The 18,977-nt window shown below is 43.9% G+C and overlaps 1 protein-coding gene across 1 annotated transcript; it reads right to left on the bottom strand.

Annotated features, from left to right (window-relative positions):
* Nucleotides 1-1,242: 1,242 nt before the first annotated feature.
* Nucleotides 1,243-4,726, bottom strand: zgc:162780 (class I SAM-dependent methyltransferase). The gene is made up of 7 exons (XM_021579707.3): nucleotides 4,531-4,726; nucleotides 3,794-3,913; nucleotides 3,336-3,499; nucleotides 2,163-2,376; nucleotides 1,946-2,049; nucleotides 1,687-1,824; nucleotides 1,243-1,573 (listed from the first exon to the last, which is right to left on the bottom strand). The coding sequence occupies exons 2-7, from the start codon at nucleotides 3,902-3,904 to the stop codon at nucleotides 1,480-1,482; spliced, it is 825 nt and encodes a 274-aa protein (XP_021435382.1). The 5' UTR covers nucleotides 3,905-3,913; nucleotides 4,531-4,726; the 3' UTR covers nucleotides 1,243-1,479.
* Between the last annotated feature and the right edge of the window lie 14,251 nt (nucleotides 4,727-18,977).

The following is an 18,977-nucleotide window of genomic DNA, read 5'->3' as shown; positions in this document are numbered from 1 at the left end:
AATCTAATCAGAAACATGTTTGATCATTTTCACAGCTTTCTATTTCCTGACAACCTGTCAAACTGATGTCATTTGGATTTTTTTAACAGAAAATCGTTCCTTTTATTTTTTTATATTTTTTTCGAGTTGGGCTATTACATTTTCTCACAGGTGAGTACTCGATCCGGTGGAAGACGACGAGGGCTAGGTATGTTGGACTGGGACACGTTTTAATATGTCCGCCATGGTTCTGTGTAGCCTAGTTATGCTAATATATTTGCAGGTAATTTTGTCTTTGACTTAATAAGTATAATATCTTTGAATAGTTAACAGAGAAACAACAACAAGTCCCAGACAGTTCGTAATATGACTAGTTAAATAAAGGTTAAATAAATCAAGAATATCATACCAGAGGGGTCGTCGTTTACTAGGCTACCTAAATCATTGGGATCATCTGGTTAGCACAAGTGTTGTCGTTGACAAAACAGACAATGGAATGCCTTTTCACACGAAGGTCCGAAGTAGGTCTGTGTAAATGATGTGATTGTATTGGAGACAGGTTTATAGCAGTGAATGTCATATATTCATTTACTCTTGTAGCATTTCTAAGTAGAAGCCATATCAGCCAGCGAAACAAATTGTTCTCACTTTATGACAGAACATTCAGATTTGTGGGGCTCTAGACCATAATTATTAAGATTTTCTTGTGATCATAAAAAAACTACTTATTTTGCTCAAATAGAGATATAATTCAAATGTGTTTTCTTCAAAAAGATTGGCCTGGCTGAGAATAGAACATTCAAACAATGACCTCTAGTGACCATAGTTGGAACAGCACCTTAGTCAGCAGAGTGCAGGTAGCATCTATTCAAATGTCATGTAATCTGGTGTGAAAAATTCTGTTTTGGCAACAATAAATGATCATGACCAGATTGTGTAGCTAAAGAGACCGCCATTGGAGTTTAGGACTTAGAAACACCCACACACAGACATTCTGAAAAGTAATCTATAGAAGCTTGTATCCGTGAAGGAAAACTGGATACTGAAAGTGCTGTGCTAGGTACCAGTACTTTTAGCCATAAAGAGATCCCTCTGCTAGGAATCCTCTACTCTGCACACACACAAATCTGGTATCACTCAAACCACTGGGCTAGGTTCGTGTGCTTGTAAAGTAAACAAAACTGTAGCCAGAGTGACAAATATAACAAATGAGATGCCAATCACTGGAAAGTTATAATACAAATGTAATCACTTATTCGATCATTTCTCATGTTCACCATGAATCCATTTTATTTCACCTTTATTTAACCAGGAAGGCCAGTTGAGAACAAGTTCTTGTTTACAACTGCAACCAGATAAAGCAGAGCAGTGTGACAAAATCAAACAACACAGTTGAGAAGCGTACAGTCAATAACACAATCAAGACAGATAAGTAGTAGCACATCTTAGAGTGTCCAGTGTCAAAGGGAACACAGTGTAGTCTCAGTCAGCGATCGGTAGCTAGTCCTCTGACTTGCAGGCTAGCAGGAAGAAATACCTTACTCCAACCACAAGCTCAGTCTCTGGGGAGGTCACCCCCATCACAGCCAACAGTCTGCAGAGGAGAGAGGGAACGAGAGAGTGGGAGAGATGGATGTGAGATGTAACATGAAATGTTACCTTTACGTTTTTGACCAGCATCAACTAGGGATTGTGACAGGGACCAACCTGTGGGTGATGTCAGTTGACAGTCTGCTGGCTTCCTCTGGGTCTTTCTTTAGTAGAGCCTGGTAGCTGGAAAATGACTCTATCATACCCATGTAGTTGGACAGAGTCATGGACTTCTTCACCCACATACACTCCTGCCTAACAACACAGCATTAACATTACCTTAGAGTATACCCAACCCATCTTGTACATCAAATCAAACACTTCTTGTAAGTACATAGGTAATAGCAACGAGGGCAGTGGATGTATCCGGCCTCACCACTCTTTCTCTGTGTAGGGGATGGAACTGTAGCACTGTTTGTAAAGAGCAACAGAGCAAGGGCCCAGGCAGGGGTTACGATAGGGCAGGAGTGCAGCATAAAACTGATGAGATAGAATTGTAAAAAAAATACAAATGTTGAAAAAACAAACATGTGCGTGATCGACTTATGTGTTTGTATAATACACGTGTATTCTATTTTATAAAGTTTCCAGACCTCTTTGCAGACTGTGTTGAGTTTGTGGGAGCAGTCTCCATAGTCAAGCTCCATATCCATGGTGTAGTTGAGTAGGGCCAGGCAACCTTTAGCCTTCAGGATCCTGTGGGCTTCCTGGAGGAACCGCGGCCGGTCAAACCAGTGGAAGGCAGACATGGCCGTCACCAGGTCCACTGAGCTGTCTGCAAACGGCAGCTCCTCAGCCTGGCACTGTCTAAACAGAGACACAGAGACGTGAGACATACTAACACAGGGATACATACATACAAACACAAGGTCATGTTGTAATTTAAAGATATCCGACAGAATGGTACCAGATCAGTTAGTGCTGTTTTGCCAACTCCTAAGATTATTGTCACAATAGGAGTTGACAAAAATGCACTAACAAATCTGGAACCAGACTAGAATTCACACACAAAGTTGTGTTTTGGTTTGGTTCCTTGGATATGACTCCCTTCATTCAGTCCTAACTGGGAACATCTACTGTACGTGTAGATGTGTTCCAGAACAGTATTAGTAGCTGTAGCTTCTTTGTTTGCTCACTAGAGGGAGAAATGCATGAGTTTGAGCAGACAAGGGTCCCATTGTCTGTCTTGGCCCTTGGCCTAATTTCACCGTGTCCCCTTCAACAAAGGACTCTAACCCTATCGTTCCTTCTCCCATCACACTGGTTTAGTTAACACACCCCCTTGTGCCTTATTGCTTATGTGCCCAAAATACCACAGCTAAGGACTGTTCTTAAGCGCGACACAACGCAGAGTGCCTGGATACAGCCCTTAGCTGTGGTATATTGGCCATATACCACAAACCCCTGAGGTGCCTTATTGCTATTATAAACTGGTTACCAACGCAATTGGAGCCGTGTTTTATCATTCCCGTTGTGTACGGTCTGATATACCACGGCTGTCAGCCAATCAGCATTCATGAACCACTCAGTTTATTATCTGCATTATACTAGGACTCTTGTTAGGTCTCAGAGAAATGCCCCAGAAATAAATAAATCTGTACATAAAATCTACCCTCTACACTACCCTATAAATACTACTTATACCAAAACTCATTCTGTGACTATAATGTGTTTGAATCAGAGGGTTTGAATCAGTGTCAGTGTCACTACCACGAAATACAACCCTATCCTCCCCCTGAAGACCTCCACCTCTCTGGGGCTCTGACCTGTAGGAGATGTTAGGGGCGGTGGTGTGCTCCTGGGCCACCTCCAACTGGGCAGGGCTGATGTCGGTCCCCACCACTGAGGAGAAGTGAGGGGCCAGGAGCACGGTCCCTTGACCCGACCCACAGCCTACGTCTACTGCCAGGTCACAGGGCTGCACGCCCCTCTGTCAGGACAAGACACATGATCATCACACATAGGTATGAGACATCATTAGTACATGTGAATATTTTTTAAGGCAAGAGATTGTCCAGTTTATTAGTAAAACATTGAAAAGCAGGAATAAAACATGCAGCAATATAATTCTGTAATTTAATTCTGCACTACTATTTGTCATTGAAAATATTTTACATCCACAGACAGTAACTATATGATTTCAACTCATACTGTACATATTGCATGAAAATAAGAACAAACAAATAGTATTTTGTATTCTGTGAAACATGTATGTCACTCCTACCTTTTTCTTTAGGAAGGACATGACTTCTTCAATGAGTTGAGCTGAGGGAGAGACCCTGTACTTCCAGTAGGAGGTAGCATGCTCCTTACCTTCAAACAGACGATGGGCCATGCCACTGAGCTACAGCAGAAAACAACAGGAATAGAAGTGTTCTCTTCCACTCAGAAAGATTCCTGCTACTTTACGGCTTTTACTTCAACTCAGGCACTCTTTCCAGCCTGGTCTCATAGACTAGACGTAACACAGTAAAAGTACATCGGAGACATTCAAATGATAATTGACATGTAACGTTTGGTATGGTTACATAAGACAAGATTACTTAAGGCAAACCCTCTTAGCTATCCTTTTAACCTAACTCCTAACATTAACCCCTAGCCTAGCCAACATTAGCAATAACAAATTGTAATTTGTAACATATCATACGAATTGTAATTTGTAACGTATCATATGAAATTGATGACGGACATCCACAAATTAATACAGACCATACGAAACATAACATATCATACTAAATTGGCAGCACCCCACACCTCTCTGATTCAGAGGGGTTGGGTTAAATGTGGAAGACACATTTCAGTTGAATGCATTCAGTTGTCAACTGACTAGGTATCCCCCTTTCCCCTAAATGGAGTGTCTCGGATTTACATACAGAATAATACAAAATGCTCTGAAACCAGGTTGCTCCTTCTCACTGGCGTGTGGTCGCTACATAAACAAACATACAGATGCACACTCACCTCCGGAAATTCCCTTACTTCACAGGCCCAGTTCTAGGGAAAACAATATGTGTTAGGGCAGGCATGTATGAGAGAGGCCCCGGGATAGAGAAAGGAAGGGGCATGGGCAGTGGCTTCATGGGGATGTGGGTTGTTTGGTAATGAGGCCTTTTAAGAAGGGGGCCAGGGTTACATGGGTTCGCAGAAAGCTGTGTGTGGTGTCAGAACTAATAAGAAGTCCTGTGGAGATGGAATGGGGGAGGGATCGGAATCTTGTTAGCCAATGAGGTGGCTTTTCAGTGATGATTGGAGGTGGGAAAAGACAAAAAAGCCAGTCTTCCTGCTTACTTAGATATTGTACAATCAGATCTCTCTCTAAATTTCAAGTTCAAGTTCTTCTCTCAGCGATGTTACATAACCCTGTTGATATATTATGATACAGTTCTTCTCTCAGCTATGTTACATAACCCTGTTGATATATTATGATACAGTTCTTCTCTCAGCGATGTTACATAACCCTGTTGATATATTATGATACAGTTCTTCTCTCAGCGATGTTACATAACCCTGTTGATATATTATGATACAGTTCTTCTCTCAGCTATGTTACATAACCCTGTTGATATATTATGATACATTTGATTGACCCCATATTGAAAAGGAAGTAACAGAAAATCCGGACAAGTTTTTGAAGTTTGATAATATACAGCAGTTTCAAATGTGTCTATATGCATACATGATTCATTGCGCCGGAGAAGATGGCAGATGTTTCACGTGGCCCCAGCCGATTGTGTTTTTTTGTTCACTTATTTGCGTTGTTTGTAACTTATTTTTGTACTTATTTTGTACATAATGTTGCCACTACCGTCTCTTATAACCGAAAATCAGGACTGAGATTACTCACCACGGACTAGCAGAATCCTCTTTTTCAATTCACGACACTGGCGAGCCCCGATGCGAAGGATACGCTACTTCCTCGGGAACAGGCCCCGATCCCCGTGATCTGCTTGAAGAGGAGGCAGAGAAAGTGGGGTCCGGCTGCCTTCTGAGAATTTGCAGGCGATCGAATAAACCCCCACTTCCATCCATTCTGCTTGCAAACGTGCAATCTTTGGACAATAACATCGCTGACTTACGAGGAAGATTAAACTACCAACGGGACATTAAAAACTGTAACATCGTATGCTTCACGGAGTCGTGGCTGAACGACGACACCTTCAACATACAGCTGGCTGGTAATACGATGTGCCGGCAGGATAGAACAGCGGCATCGTTGATCCAAGATGGCGTAGCAGTCAGACGTATTTGTCCTTTGTCTTGTCGTGTCCCATGAATATATATTTTTATATATTTTTTTCACCTGGTTTAAATGCTATTTCTAGAGATCTCTTTCATTATCACTATATGCACAGGTTTACCCCCACTGTATTCACATCCTACTATACCTTTGTCTGTACATTATGCCTTGAATATATTCTACCGTGCCCAGAAATCTGCTCCTTTTACTCTCTGTTCTGAACGTACTAGGCGTCCAGTTCTGTTAGCCTTTAGCCGTACCCTTATCCTACTCCTCCTCTGTTCCTCTGGTGATGTAGAGGTTAATCCAGGCCCTGCAGTGTCTACCTCCACTCCCATCCCCCAGACTCTCTCATTTGTTGACTTCTGCAACCGTAAAAGCCTTGGTTTCATGCATGTTAACATTAGAAGCCTCCTCTCTAAGTTTGTTTTATTCACTGTCCCAGCACACTCCACCAATCCGGATGTCCTAGCTGTGTCTGAATCCTGGCTTAGGAAGACCACCAAAAACCTTGAAATTTCCATTCCTAACTATAACATTTTTCGACAAGATAGAACTGCCAAAGGAGGCAGTGTTGCAATTTACTGCAAAGATAGCCTGCAGAGTTCTGTCTTACTATCCAGGTCTGTACCCAAACAATTTGAGCTTCTACTTCTAAAAATGAACCTTTCCAGAAACAAGTTGCCGCTTGCTATAGACCACCCTCTGCCCACAGCTGTGCCCTCGACACCATATGTGATTTGATTGCCCCCCATCTATCTTAAGAGCTCGTGCTGCTAGGTGACCTAAACTGGGACATGCTTAACACCCCGGCCATCCTACAATCTAAGCTAGATGCCCTCAATCTCATACAATTTATCAATGAACCTACCAGATATAACCCCAAATCCGTAAACACGGGCATCCTCATAGATATCATCCTAACTAACTCACCCTCCAAATACACCTCTGCTGTTTTCAACCAAGATCTCAGCGATCACTGCCTCATTGCCTGCATCCGTAATGGATCTGCGAGCAAACGACCACCCCTCATCACTGTCAAACGCTCCCTAAAACACTTCTGCGAGCAGGCTTTTCTAATCGACCTGGCCGAGGTATCCTGGAACGACATTGACCTCATCCCGACAGTAGAGGATGCCTGGTTATTCTTTAAAAGTGCCTTCCTCACCATCTTAAATAGGCATGCCCCATTCAAAAAATGTAGAACCAGGAATAGATCTGTCTGCCCTTGACCAACACAAAAACATCCTGTAGCGTTCTGCATTAGCATCGAATAGCCCTCGTGATATGCAACTTTTCAGGGAAGTTAGGAACCAATATATACAGGCAGTTAGGAAAGCTAAGGCTAGCTTTTTCAAGCAGAAATTTGCATCCTGCAGTACAAACTCAAAAACGTTCTGGGACACTGTTAAGTCCATGGAGAATAAGAGCACCTCATCCCAGCTACCCACTGCTCTGAGGCAAGGAAACACTGTTAGAACCGACAAATCCACTATAATTGAGAATTTCAATAAGCATTTCTCTACGGCTGGCCATGCTTTCCACCTGGCTACCCCTACCCCGGTCAACTGCCCGGTACCCTCCACAGCAACCCGCCCAAGCCCCCACCATTTCTCCTTCACCCATATCCAGATAGCTGATGTTCGGAAAGAGCTGCAAAATCTGGACCCCTACAAATCAGCCGGGCTAGACAATCTGGACCCTCTATTCTTAAATTATCTGCCAAAATTATTGCAACCCCTATCACTAGCCTGTTCAACCTCTCTTTCGTATCGTCTGAGATTCCCAAAGATTGGAAAGCTGCCGCGGTCATCCCCCTATTCAAAGGGGGTGACACTCTAGACCCAAACTGCTACAGACCTATATCTATCCTACCCTGCATCTCTAATGTCTTCGAAAGCCAAGTTAACAAACAGATCACCGACCATTTTGAATCCCACCGTACCTTCTACACTATGCAATCTGGTTTCCGAACTGGTCATGGGTGCACCTCAGCCACGCTCAAGGTCCTAAACGACATCATAAAGGCAGACGATAAGAGACATTACTGTGCAGCCGTATTCATCGACCTGGCCAAGGCTTTCGACACTGTCAAGCACCACATTCTTATTGGCAGACTCGACAGCCTTGGTTTCTCAAATGATTGCCTCGCCTGGTTCACCAACTACTTCTCTGATAGAGTTCAGTGTGTTAAATCGGAGGGGATTTCTTCTCTGTATACATCAATGATGTTGCTCTTGCTGCTGGTGAGTCTCTGGTACACCTCTACGCAGACGACACCATTCTGTATACTTCAGGCCCCTCTTTGGACACTGTGTTAACTAACCTCCGCTCTCGTTGGTTGGCCCTCGCTTCATACTCGTCGCCATACCCGCTGGCTACAGGTTATCAACAAGTCTCTGCTAGGTAAAGCCCCGCCTTATCTCAGCTCCCTGGTCACCATAGTAGCCACTAGTAGCATGCGGTCCAGCAGGTATATCTCATTGGTCACCCCCAAAGCCAATCGTCGTCTTTACTTCCAGTTCACTGCTGCCAATGACTGGAACGAGCTGCAAAAATCTCTGAAGCTGGGGACTCATATCTCCCTCACTAGCTTTAAGCACCAGCTGTCAGAGCAGCTCACAGATCACTGCACCTGTACATAGCCCATCTGTAAACAGCTGATCTAACTACCTACCTCATCCCCATGCTGTATTTATTTATTTATCTTGCTCCTTTGCACCCCAGTATCTCTACTTGCACATTCATCTTCTGCACATCTACCATTCCAGTGTTTAATTGCTATATTATAATTACTTCGACACCATGGCCTATTTAATGCCTTAACTCCCTTATCTTACCTCATTTGCACTCACTGTATATAGACTTTTTGTTTTCTTTTGTTCTCCTGTATTATTGGCTATGTTTTGTTTATTCCATGTGTAACTCTGTGTTGTTGTATGTGTCGATTTGCTGTGCTTTTTCTTTGCCAGGTCACAGTTGCAAATGAGAACTTGTTCTCAACTAGCCTACCTGGTTAAATAAAGGTGAAATAAAAATTTTAAAATGAATAAAATACCCCCTGTATATAGCCTCCACATTGACTCTGTACCGCTACCCCCTGTACATAGCCTCCACATTGAGTCTGTACCGGTGCCCCATGCATAGAGCCTCCAGATTGACTCTGTACCGGTACCAACTGTATATAGCCTCCACATTGACTCTGTTCTGGTACCCACTGTATATAGCCTCCACATTGACTCTGTACCGGTACCCCCTGTATATAGCCTCCACATTGACTCTGTACCGGTACCCCCTGTATATAGCCTCCACATTGACTCTGTACCGTAACACCCTGTATATAGCCTCCACATTGACTCTGTACCGGTACCCCCTGTATATAGCCTCCACATTGACTCTGTACCGGTACCCCCTGTATATAGCCTCCACATTGACTCTGTACCGGTACCCCATGTATATAGCCTCCACATTGACTCTGTACCGGTACCCCCTGTATATAGCCTCCACATTGACTCTGTACCGGTACCCCATGTATATAGCCTTCACATTGACTCTGTACCGTAACACCCTGTATATAGCCTCCACATTGACTCTGTACCGTAACACCCTGTATATAGCCTCCACATTGACTCTGTACCATAACACCCTGTATATAGCCTCCACATTGACTCTGTACCGGTACCCCCTGTATATAGCCTCCACATTGACTCTGTACCGGTACCCCCTGTATATAGCCTCCACATTGACTCTGTACCGGTACCCCATGTATATAGCCTCCACATTGAGTCTGTACTGTTACCCCTGTATATAGCCTCCACATTGACTCTGTACTGGTTGGTACTGGTACACCTAAGGTGTGTAGTGTTGGGGGAAAAAAAACTAACGACCGAGTTTGGGAAAACGCCGATCTACAGTGATTGAAGTGGATTTAACAAGTGACATCAATAAGGGATCATAGCTTTCACCTGGTCAATCTATGTCACGGAAAGAGCAGGTGTTCCTAATGTTTTATTCGCTCAATGCACAGTACCAGTCAATAGTTTGGATACACCTATTCATTCAAGGGTTTTTCTTTACTATTTTCTACATTGTAGAATAATAGTGAAGACATCAAAACTATGAAATAACACATATGGAATCATGTAGTAACCAAAAAATGTGTTAAACAAATCAAAATGTATTTTAGATGATTTAAATAGCCACTATTTGCCTTGATGACAGCTTTGCACACTCTTGGCATTCTCTCAACCACATTCACCTGGAATGCTTTTCCAACAGTCTTGAAGGAGTTCCCACATATTGAGATTCTTCAAAGTAGCCACTGTTTCTTTGATGAATACCCTTGGTATTCTCTCAAACAGCTTCATGAGGTATTCACTATAAATGTATTTCAATTAACAGGTGTGACTTGTTAATAAAAGTTAATTTGTGTAATTTCTTTCCTTAATGCTTTTGAGCCAATCAGTTGTTTCGTAACAAGCTAGTGGTGGTATACAGAACATAGCCCTATTTGGTGAAAGACCCAGTTCATATTATGGCAAGAACAGCTCAAATAAGCAAACAGTCCACCATTACTTTAAGACATGAAGGTCAGTCAATCCAGAACATTTCAAGAACTTTTTAAGTTTCTTCAAGTGCAGTCTCAAAAACCATCAAGCGCTATGATGAAACCGGCTCTCATGAGGACCGCCACAGGAAAGGAAGACCCAGAGTTACCTCTGCTGCAGAGGATAAGTTCATTAGAGTTAACTGCACCTCAGATTGCAGCCCAAATAAATGCTTCACAGAGTTCAAGTAACAGACACATCTCAACATCAACTGTTCAGTGGAGACTGTGTGAATCAGGTATTCATGGTTGAATTGATGCAAACAAACCAATACTAAAGGACACCAATAATAAGAAGAGACTTGCTTGGGCCAAGAATCACGAGCAATGGACATTAGACCGGTGGAAATCTGTCCAAATTTGAGATTTTTGGTTCTAACCGTTGTCTTCGTGAGATGCAGAGTAGGTGAACGGATGATCTCTGCATGTGTGGTTCCCACCACGAAGCATGGAGGAGGTGTGGGGGTGCTTTGCTGGTGACACTGTCAGTGATTTTATTTAGAATTCAAGGCACACTTAACCAGCATGGCTACCACAGCATTCTGTAGCACTACGAAATCCCATCTGGTTTGTGCATAGTGGGACAATCATTTGTTTTTAATCAGGACAATGACCCAACACACCTCCAGGCTGTGTAAGGGCTATTTGACCAAGAAGAAGAGTGATGGAGTGATGCATCAGATGACCTGGCCTCCACAATCATCCGACCTCAACTGAATTGAGATGGTTTGGGATGAGTTGGACCGCATAGTGAAGGAAAAGCAGCCAACAAGTGCCCAGCATATGTGGGAACTCTTTCAAGACTGTAAAAGCATTACAGGTGAAGCTGGTTGAGAGAATGCCAAGTGTGTGCAAAGCTGTCATCAGGGCAAAGGGTGGCTACTTTCAAGAATATATAAAATATATTTTGATATGCTTAATACTTTTTAGGTTATTACATGATTCCATATGTGTTATTTCATAGTTTTGAGGTCTTCACTATTATTATACAATGTAGAAAATAGTAAAATAAAGAAAACCCTTGAATGAGTAGGTGTGTCCAAACTATTGACTGGTACTGTATGTATGACACTAAGCTGATTAAGTGGCATTGGTTTGTCACCATAGAAATACAATTATTTCAGTTCTGTTCTATGTCCACAGATAGGGCATGGGGCTTGCCTTCATAATTGGCCTTCATTTCGTCTGGGTTCTGATGTGAGTTTTAGTTGTGAGCTGTCCAGCCTACCAGAAGGGACCACACTTCAGTGGGAGAGAGAAGGAGATCCCACTTCTAACACCACGTTGTTTTACAACAACACTGTCCACATGGTCATCCATAGTGTTGATCAGAGCAGTAAGCGGAGATGCAACTGCACTCTCAAACAGACTGGAACATTGTTATATGGAGTTCATAATACCTTGAATGTTGAGGCAAGACTTTAACTACAGTAACAGGGTTGTCTCCTCTTGTCTAGTGGTCAATCCAGCCTTCAGTGACTACGTCTTCCACAGCAAAGGCTTCACAGTGAAGTCCTTGTCTACACACAGTGATGAAGAGGAGCATGTCCTTCAACTCTGTGCAGACAGAGAGTGTGAATCTGTCTTGTGTCACACCTGCTAGTGTCTGAACTGATTCAACCTCACTGGTCAGAGTTCAGCTGGTAGTGGACGTCACGAGATGACATCACAGTGAAGCCAAAGTTTGAAAGCGCAGGGGTGTTTTTGTTTGCAAGAACTCAACCAGAGTATGTCTCAATTCTTGTCTGTTTTGTACAGACAATCCATTGTGAAATTTTCATAATTACTGTCACGCCCTGACCTGAAAGAGACGTTTTATTTCTCTATTTGGTTAGGTCAGGGTGTAATGTGATGTGGGGTGGGCATTCTATGTATTGTTTCCTATGTTTCTTTATTTCTATGTTTTGGCCCGGGTATGGTTCTCAATCAGGGACAGCTGTCTATCGTTGTCTCTGATTGGGAATCATACTTAGGTAGCCATTTTCCCCTCCTTTCAGTGTGGCTAGTTAACTTTGTTTGTGGCACTTAGCCCTGTATTGTTGTTTTGTTGGCGACATTTTCAAATAAAATAAAATGTACACAACGCTGCTGGTCCACTTCTTTTGACGGCCGTGACAATTACAAAATAGTTTCCGATGTTGAAATAGTTTTGAAAGCTTCTGCAAATACCCTTCTTTCTTCACTTTCTTTGTTCATTCAGTTAATATGTAATAATATACAGTTGCAGTTGGATGTTTACATACACTTATATTGAAGTCATTAAAACTCGTTTTTCAACCACTCCACAAATGTCTTGTTAACAAGCTATAGCTTTGACAAGTCGGTTAGGACATCTACTTTGTGCATGACACAAGTAATTTTTCCAACAATTGTTTACAGACAGATTATTTCACTTATAATTCACTGTATCACAATTCCAGTAGGTCAGAAGTTTACATTCACTAAGTTGACTGTGCCTTTAAACAGCTTGGAAAATTCCATAAAATGATGTCATGGCTTTAGAAGGTTCTGATAGGCTAATTGACATCATTTGAGTCAATTGGAGGTGTACCTGGGGATGTATTTCAAGACCTACCTTCAAACTCAGTGTCTCTTTGCTTGGGATCATTGGAAAATCTAAAGAATTCAGCCAAGACCCCAGAAAAAAAAAACTGGTTCATCATTGGGAGCAATTTCTAAATGCCTGAAGGTACCACGTTCATCTGTACAAACAATAGTTCACAAGTATAAACACCATGGGACCACGCAGCCGTCATACCGCTCAGGATGGAGACGCGTTCTGTCTCCTAGAGATGAATGTACTTTGGTGCAAAAAGTGCAAATCAATCCCAGAACAACAGCAACAGGACCTTGTGAAGATGCTGAAGGAAACAGGTACAAAATAATCTATATCCACAGTAAAACGAGCCCTATATTCACCTAACCTGAAAGGCCGCTTAGCATGGAAGAAGCCACTGCTTCAAAACCGCCATAAAAAAGCCAGACTACGGTTTGCAACTGCAAATGGGGACAAAGATAGTACTTTTTGGAGAATTGTCCTCTGGTATGATGAAACAAAAATATAACTGTTTTGCCATAATGACCATTGTTATGTTTGGAGGTAAAAGTGGGAGGCTTGCAAGCCGAAGAACACCATCCAAACCGTGAAGCGCAGGGCTGGCAGCATCATTTGTGGGGGTGCTTTGCTGCAGGAGGGACTGGTGCACTTCACAAAATAGATGGAATCATGAGGAGGCAAAATTATGTGGATATATTGAATTAACATCTCAAGACATCAGTTAAAGTTAAAGCTTGGTCGCAATTGGGTCTTCCAAATGGACAATGACCCCAAGCATACTTCCAAAGTTGTGGCAAAATGGCTTAAGGACAATAAAGTCAAGGTTTTGGAGTGGCCATCACAAAGCCTTACCTCAAACTTATAGAATATTTGTGGGCAGAACTGAAAAAGCATGTCGAAGCAAGGAGGTCGACAAACCTGACTCAGTTACACCAGCTCTGTCAGGAGGAGTACGACAAAATTCACCCAACTTATTGTGGGAAGCTTGTGGAAGGCTACCCAAAATGTTTGACCCAAGTTAAGCAATTTAAAGAGAGTGCTACCAAATTCTAACTGAGTGTATGTAAACTTCTGACCCACTGGGAATGTGATGAAATAAATAAAAGCTGAAATGAATCATTGTCTCTACAATTATTCTGACATTTCACATTCTTAAAATAAAGTGGTGATCATAACTGACCTAAGACAGGGAATTTTTACTAGGATTAAAGGTCAGGAATTGTGAAAAACTGAGTTTAAATGAATTTGGCTAAGGTGTATGTAAACTTCTGACTTCAACTCTATGCCCAGTTTGAAATGACATCTTTTTTTGTTGCACCTTTCTTTTGGCCTTCCTTTCGTCTGGGTTCGGATGTGAGATGTGAGGTGTCAAGCCTCCCACATTTTAGTGGGAAAGAGATGGAGATCCCACGTCTGACACCAAGTTATTCTACAACAACACTGTGCTCATGGTCATCCATAGTGTTCATCAGAGCAGTGAGGGGAGATGCTGCTGTAATCTCAGACAGAATGGAACACTGCTAAATAGTGTTTCTAATGCTGTCAGATCTGAGGAAGGTACAAAATGGATTCTTATCTAACTGAAATATAAACATTTAGGTGAAGTCAGAATATTGTCCTCCTGATCATTAGTTATTAACAATGAATTATATTGGTCTCATTTTAAATGTTGAAGGTATTTGTTACATTTACAATAAGATGCACTAGTAATGGCCAGAAGACTTTGGATTTAAATGAAATGAAACATTCCCTTCTGGCTGAACACAGCTTTGGTTATCCCCAATCTCACGTAGTGACACTGCTTTGTAGGAGAGTACACCCACGGTCATGCGGAGTACACCCACGGTCATGCGGAGTACACCCACGGTCATGCGGACTACACCCACGGCCATGCGGAGTACACCCACGGTCATGCGGAGTACACTCACGGCCATGCGGAGTACACCCACGGTCATGCGGAGTACACCCACGGTCATGCGGAGTACACCCACGGTCATGCAGAGTACACCCACGGTCATACATCGTGGTCTTGGACACAACTATCTACAGCAAGAGCTTCCAGTCGTGACATCTAAAATATACGGATCCAACCTGACGTTTAATGAGGGCTTTTCATATAGGGACTTCAATGGCCACTTCTTCGCTCTTTACATCTCACCAGTGGAGTTGGAAGATGGTGGAGGTTCATCTTCCATTTTAAAAACCTCCTCGTCGCCTCTGTTAATGTGGTAAACATAAAGGGTGAGCATATCCAAGGTATATTTCTTAGAATAAATTGATTCTACTTGCATTTGAGAGAACAGATAACTGATTCCCGCTGTCTTCCATTTGTCTCCACAGTGCCCCCTAGTGGCGTGTCCATCATGAATCATCCGGTGATGCTGAGGTGTCGGTGGTGAGCGGTGACCCTGGCCAGGCTGAGGATGAAGGGGAGGAGGGGGCTGCTGGTCAAACAGGACATCCTGATAGAGAGTCACCCCAACAGGACGCTCAGTGTGAAACCCCCCCCAGCCTCCGTATGGACCAGCTGCACTGGCAGAGTGTGATGTTCAAAATATTGAAATGTATATTTTAATATGTAAAAAATATTTAAGCAATTTTAAAATAAGGCTGTAACAAAACATGTGGAAAAAAATCAAGGGGTCTGAATATTTTCCGATTGCGCAGTATAATATCTGCATTCTTTTAACACTTACAGGTTGAATGAAAAGTGTTATTTGACCAGATCTGTGTCTCCTTGTCTACACACAGTGATGAAGAGGAGCATGTCCTTCAACTCTGTGCAGACAGAGAGTGTGAATCTGTCTTGTGTCACACCTGCTAGTGTCTGAACTGATTCAACCTCACTGGTCAGAGTTCAGCTGGGAGTGGACGTCACGAGATGACATCACAGTGAAGCCAAAGTTTGAAAGCGCAGGGGTGTTTTTGTTTGCAAGAACTCAACCAGAGTATGTCTCAATTCTTGTCTCTTTTGTACAGACAATCCATTGTGAATTTTCCATAATGACAAAATAGTTTCCGGTGACTAAATAGTTTTGAAAACCAGGTTCTGCAAATACCTTCTTTCTTCACTTTCTTTATTCATTCAGTTAATATGTAACTATATATGCCCATTTTTAAATAACACATTTTTTTGTGGCACCTTTCTTTTGGCCTTCATTTTGTCTGGGCTCTGATGTGAGTTGTGAGGTGTCCAGCCTACCAAAAGGGCCAAACTTTAGTGGGAAAGAGATGGAGATCCCACGTCTGACACCAAGTTATTCTACAACAACACTGTACTCATGGTTATCCATAGTGTTGATCAGAGCAGTGAGGGGAGATGCTGCTGTAATCTCAGACAGACTGGAACACTGCTAAATAGTGTTTCTAATGCTGTCAGATCTGAGGAAGGTACAAAATGGATTCTTATCTAACTGAAATATAAACATTTAGGTGAAGTCAGAATATTGTCCTCCTGATCATTAGTTATTAACAATCAATTATATTGGTCTCATTTTAAATGTTGAAGGTATTTGTTACATTTACAATAAGATGCACTAGTAATGGCCAGAAGACTTTGGATTTAAATGAAATGAAACATTCCCTTCTGGCTGAACACAGCTTTGGTTATCCCCAATCTCCGCAATCTCACGTAGTGACACTGCTTTGTAGAAGAGTACACCCACGGTCATGCGGAGTACACCCACGGTCATGCAGAGAACACCCACGGCCATGCAGAGTACACCCACAGCAATGCGGAGTACACCCACAGACATGCGGAGTACACCCACAGCAATGCGAGTACCCCCACGGTCATGCAAACTACACCCATGGTCATGCGGAGTACACCCACGGTCATGCGGAGTACACCCACGGCCATGCTGAGGTGTCGGTGGTGAGCGGTGACCCTGGCCAGGCTGAGGATGAAGGGGAGGAGGGGGCTGCTGGTCAAACAGGACATCCTGATAGAGAGTCACCCCAACAGGACGCTCAGTGTGAAACCCCCCCAGCCTCCGTATGGACCAGCTGCACTGGCAGTGTGTGGTGTTCAGAGGGCTTGTTCAGAGCGACAGCCTCCCTGACCTCACAATGCCCACACAGACAACAGTGTCTTCAATGACAGGTAACAACGTGTGATTTTATAGACTCTGCAATCTGACCCCATTTGTTCCAAACCCAGCATCATCTAAAAATACTGTTCATCTCCGGACCTCTGCATAGGCCTATTGTAACAAAGGACAGAGGTTATCATTTGTACTTGAGAGGCTTTCTTGTAGAATATAATCTAACAGAGGTCTCTGTTTCTTAGAGCCTAGCACAGCGACGGTGGTCAGAGGGGACAGGGGGTACCACCCTAGTAATACTGGTTCTGCTGTTGAACACCAAAAGGTAAGGAAACACTCCCTCTTGGATACTCTCAGAGGCATCCAACCTAACCCCGAAGAAATGGAAAAGATACTGCAGGTACCATCTAAAATGACTGAATTAGACAGTGCATATCTTTCTCATTCATTTGGGACAGAGACATATATCTAGCCTACACATGGATTCATCTCCACGTTAGACTTCAAACAACTGACAAACTTAGATCTCCAACATCCACACCATCACCGCTGTCCAGAACCACCTGTTCACACCCCCATCACCAACATCCACAACATCCCCGCTGTCCAGAACCACCTGTTCACACCCCCATCACCAACATCCACAACATCCCCGCTGGCCAGAACCACCTGTTCACACCCCCATCACCAACATCCACAACATCACCGCTGGCCAGAACCACCTGTTCACACCCCCATCACCAACATCCACAACATCCCCGCTGCCCAGAACCACCTGTTCACACCCCCATCACCAACATCCACAACATCACCGCTGGCCAGAACCACCTGTTCACACCCCCATCACCAACATCCACAACATCCCCGCTGTCCAGAACCACCTGTTCACACCCCCATCACCAACATCCACAACATCCCCGCTGCCCAGAACCACCTGTTCACACCCCCATCACCAACATCCACAACATCACCGCTGGCCAGAACCACCTGTTCACACCCCCATCACCAACATCCACAACATCACCGCTGTCCAGAACCACCTGTTCACACCCCCATCACCAACATCCAGAACATCACCGCTGGCCAGAACCACCTGTTCACACCCCCATCACCAACATCCACAACATCACCGCTGGCCAGAACCACCTGTTCACACCCCCATCACCAACATCCACAACATCACCGCTGGCCAGAACCACCTGTTCACACCCCCATCACCAACATCCACAACATCACCGCTGGCCAGAACCACCTGTTCACACCCCCATCACCAACATCCACAACATCACCGCTGTCCAGAACCACCTGTTCACACCCCCATCACCAACATCCACAACATCACCGCTGGCCAGAACCACCTGTTCACACCCCCATCACCAACATCCACAACATCACCGCTGGCCAGAACCACCTGTTCACACCCCCATCACCAACATCCACAACATCACCGCTGGCCAGAACCACCTGTTCACACCCCCATCACCAACATCCACAACATCCCCGCTGCCCAGAACCACCTGTTCACACCCCCATCACCAACATCCACAACATCCCCGCTGCCCAGAACCACCTGTTCACACCCCCATCACCAACATCCACAACATCCCCGCTGGCCAGAACCACCTGTTCACACCCCCATTACCAACATCCACAACATCACCGCTGGCCAGAACCACCTGTTCACACCCCCATCACCAACATCCACAACATCCCCGCTGGCCAGAACCACCTGTTCACACCCCCATCACCAACATCCACAACATCACCGCTGCCCAGATCCACCTGTTCACACCCCCATCACCAACATCCACAACATCACCGCTGTCCAGAACCACCTGTTCACACCCCCATCACCAACATCCACAACATCACCGCTGGCCAGAACCACCTGTTCACACCCCCATCACCAACATCCACAACATCACCGCTGTCCAGAACCACCTGTTCACACCCCCATCACCAACA

The sequence above is a fragment of the Oncorhynchus mykiss genome, chromosome 22 (assembly GCF_057628025.1).
Source record: "Oncorhynchus mykiss isolate SJ-2025 chromosome 22, ASM5762802v1, whole genome shotgun sequence".
Classification (NCBI taxonomy): Eukaryota; Metazoa; Chordata; class Actinopteri; order Salmoniformes; family Salmonidae; genus Oncorhynchus; species Oncorhynchus mykiss.
This window is presented reverse-complemented; position numbering and strand designations above follow the sequence as displayed.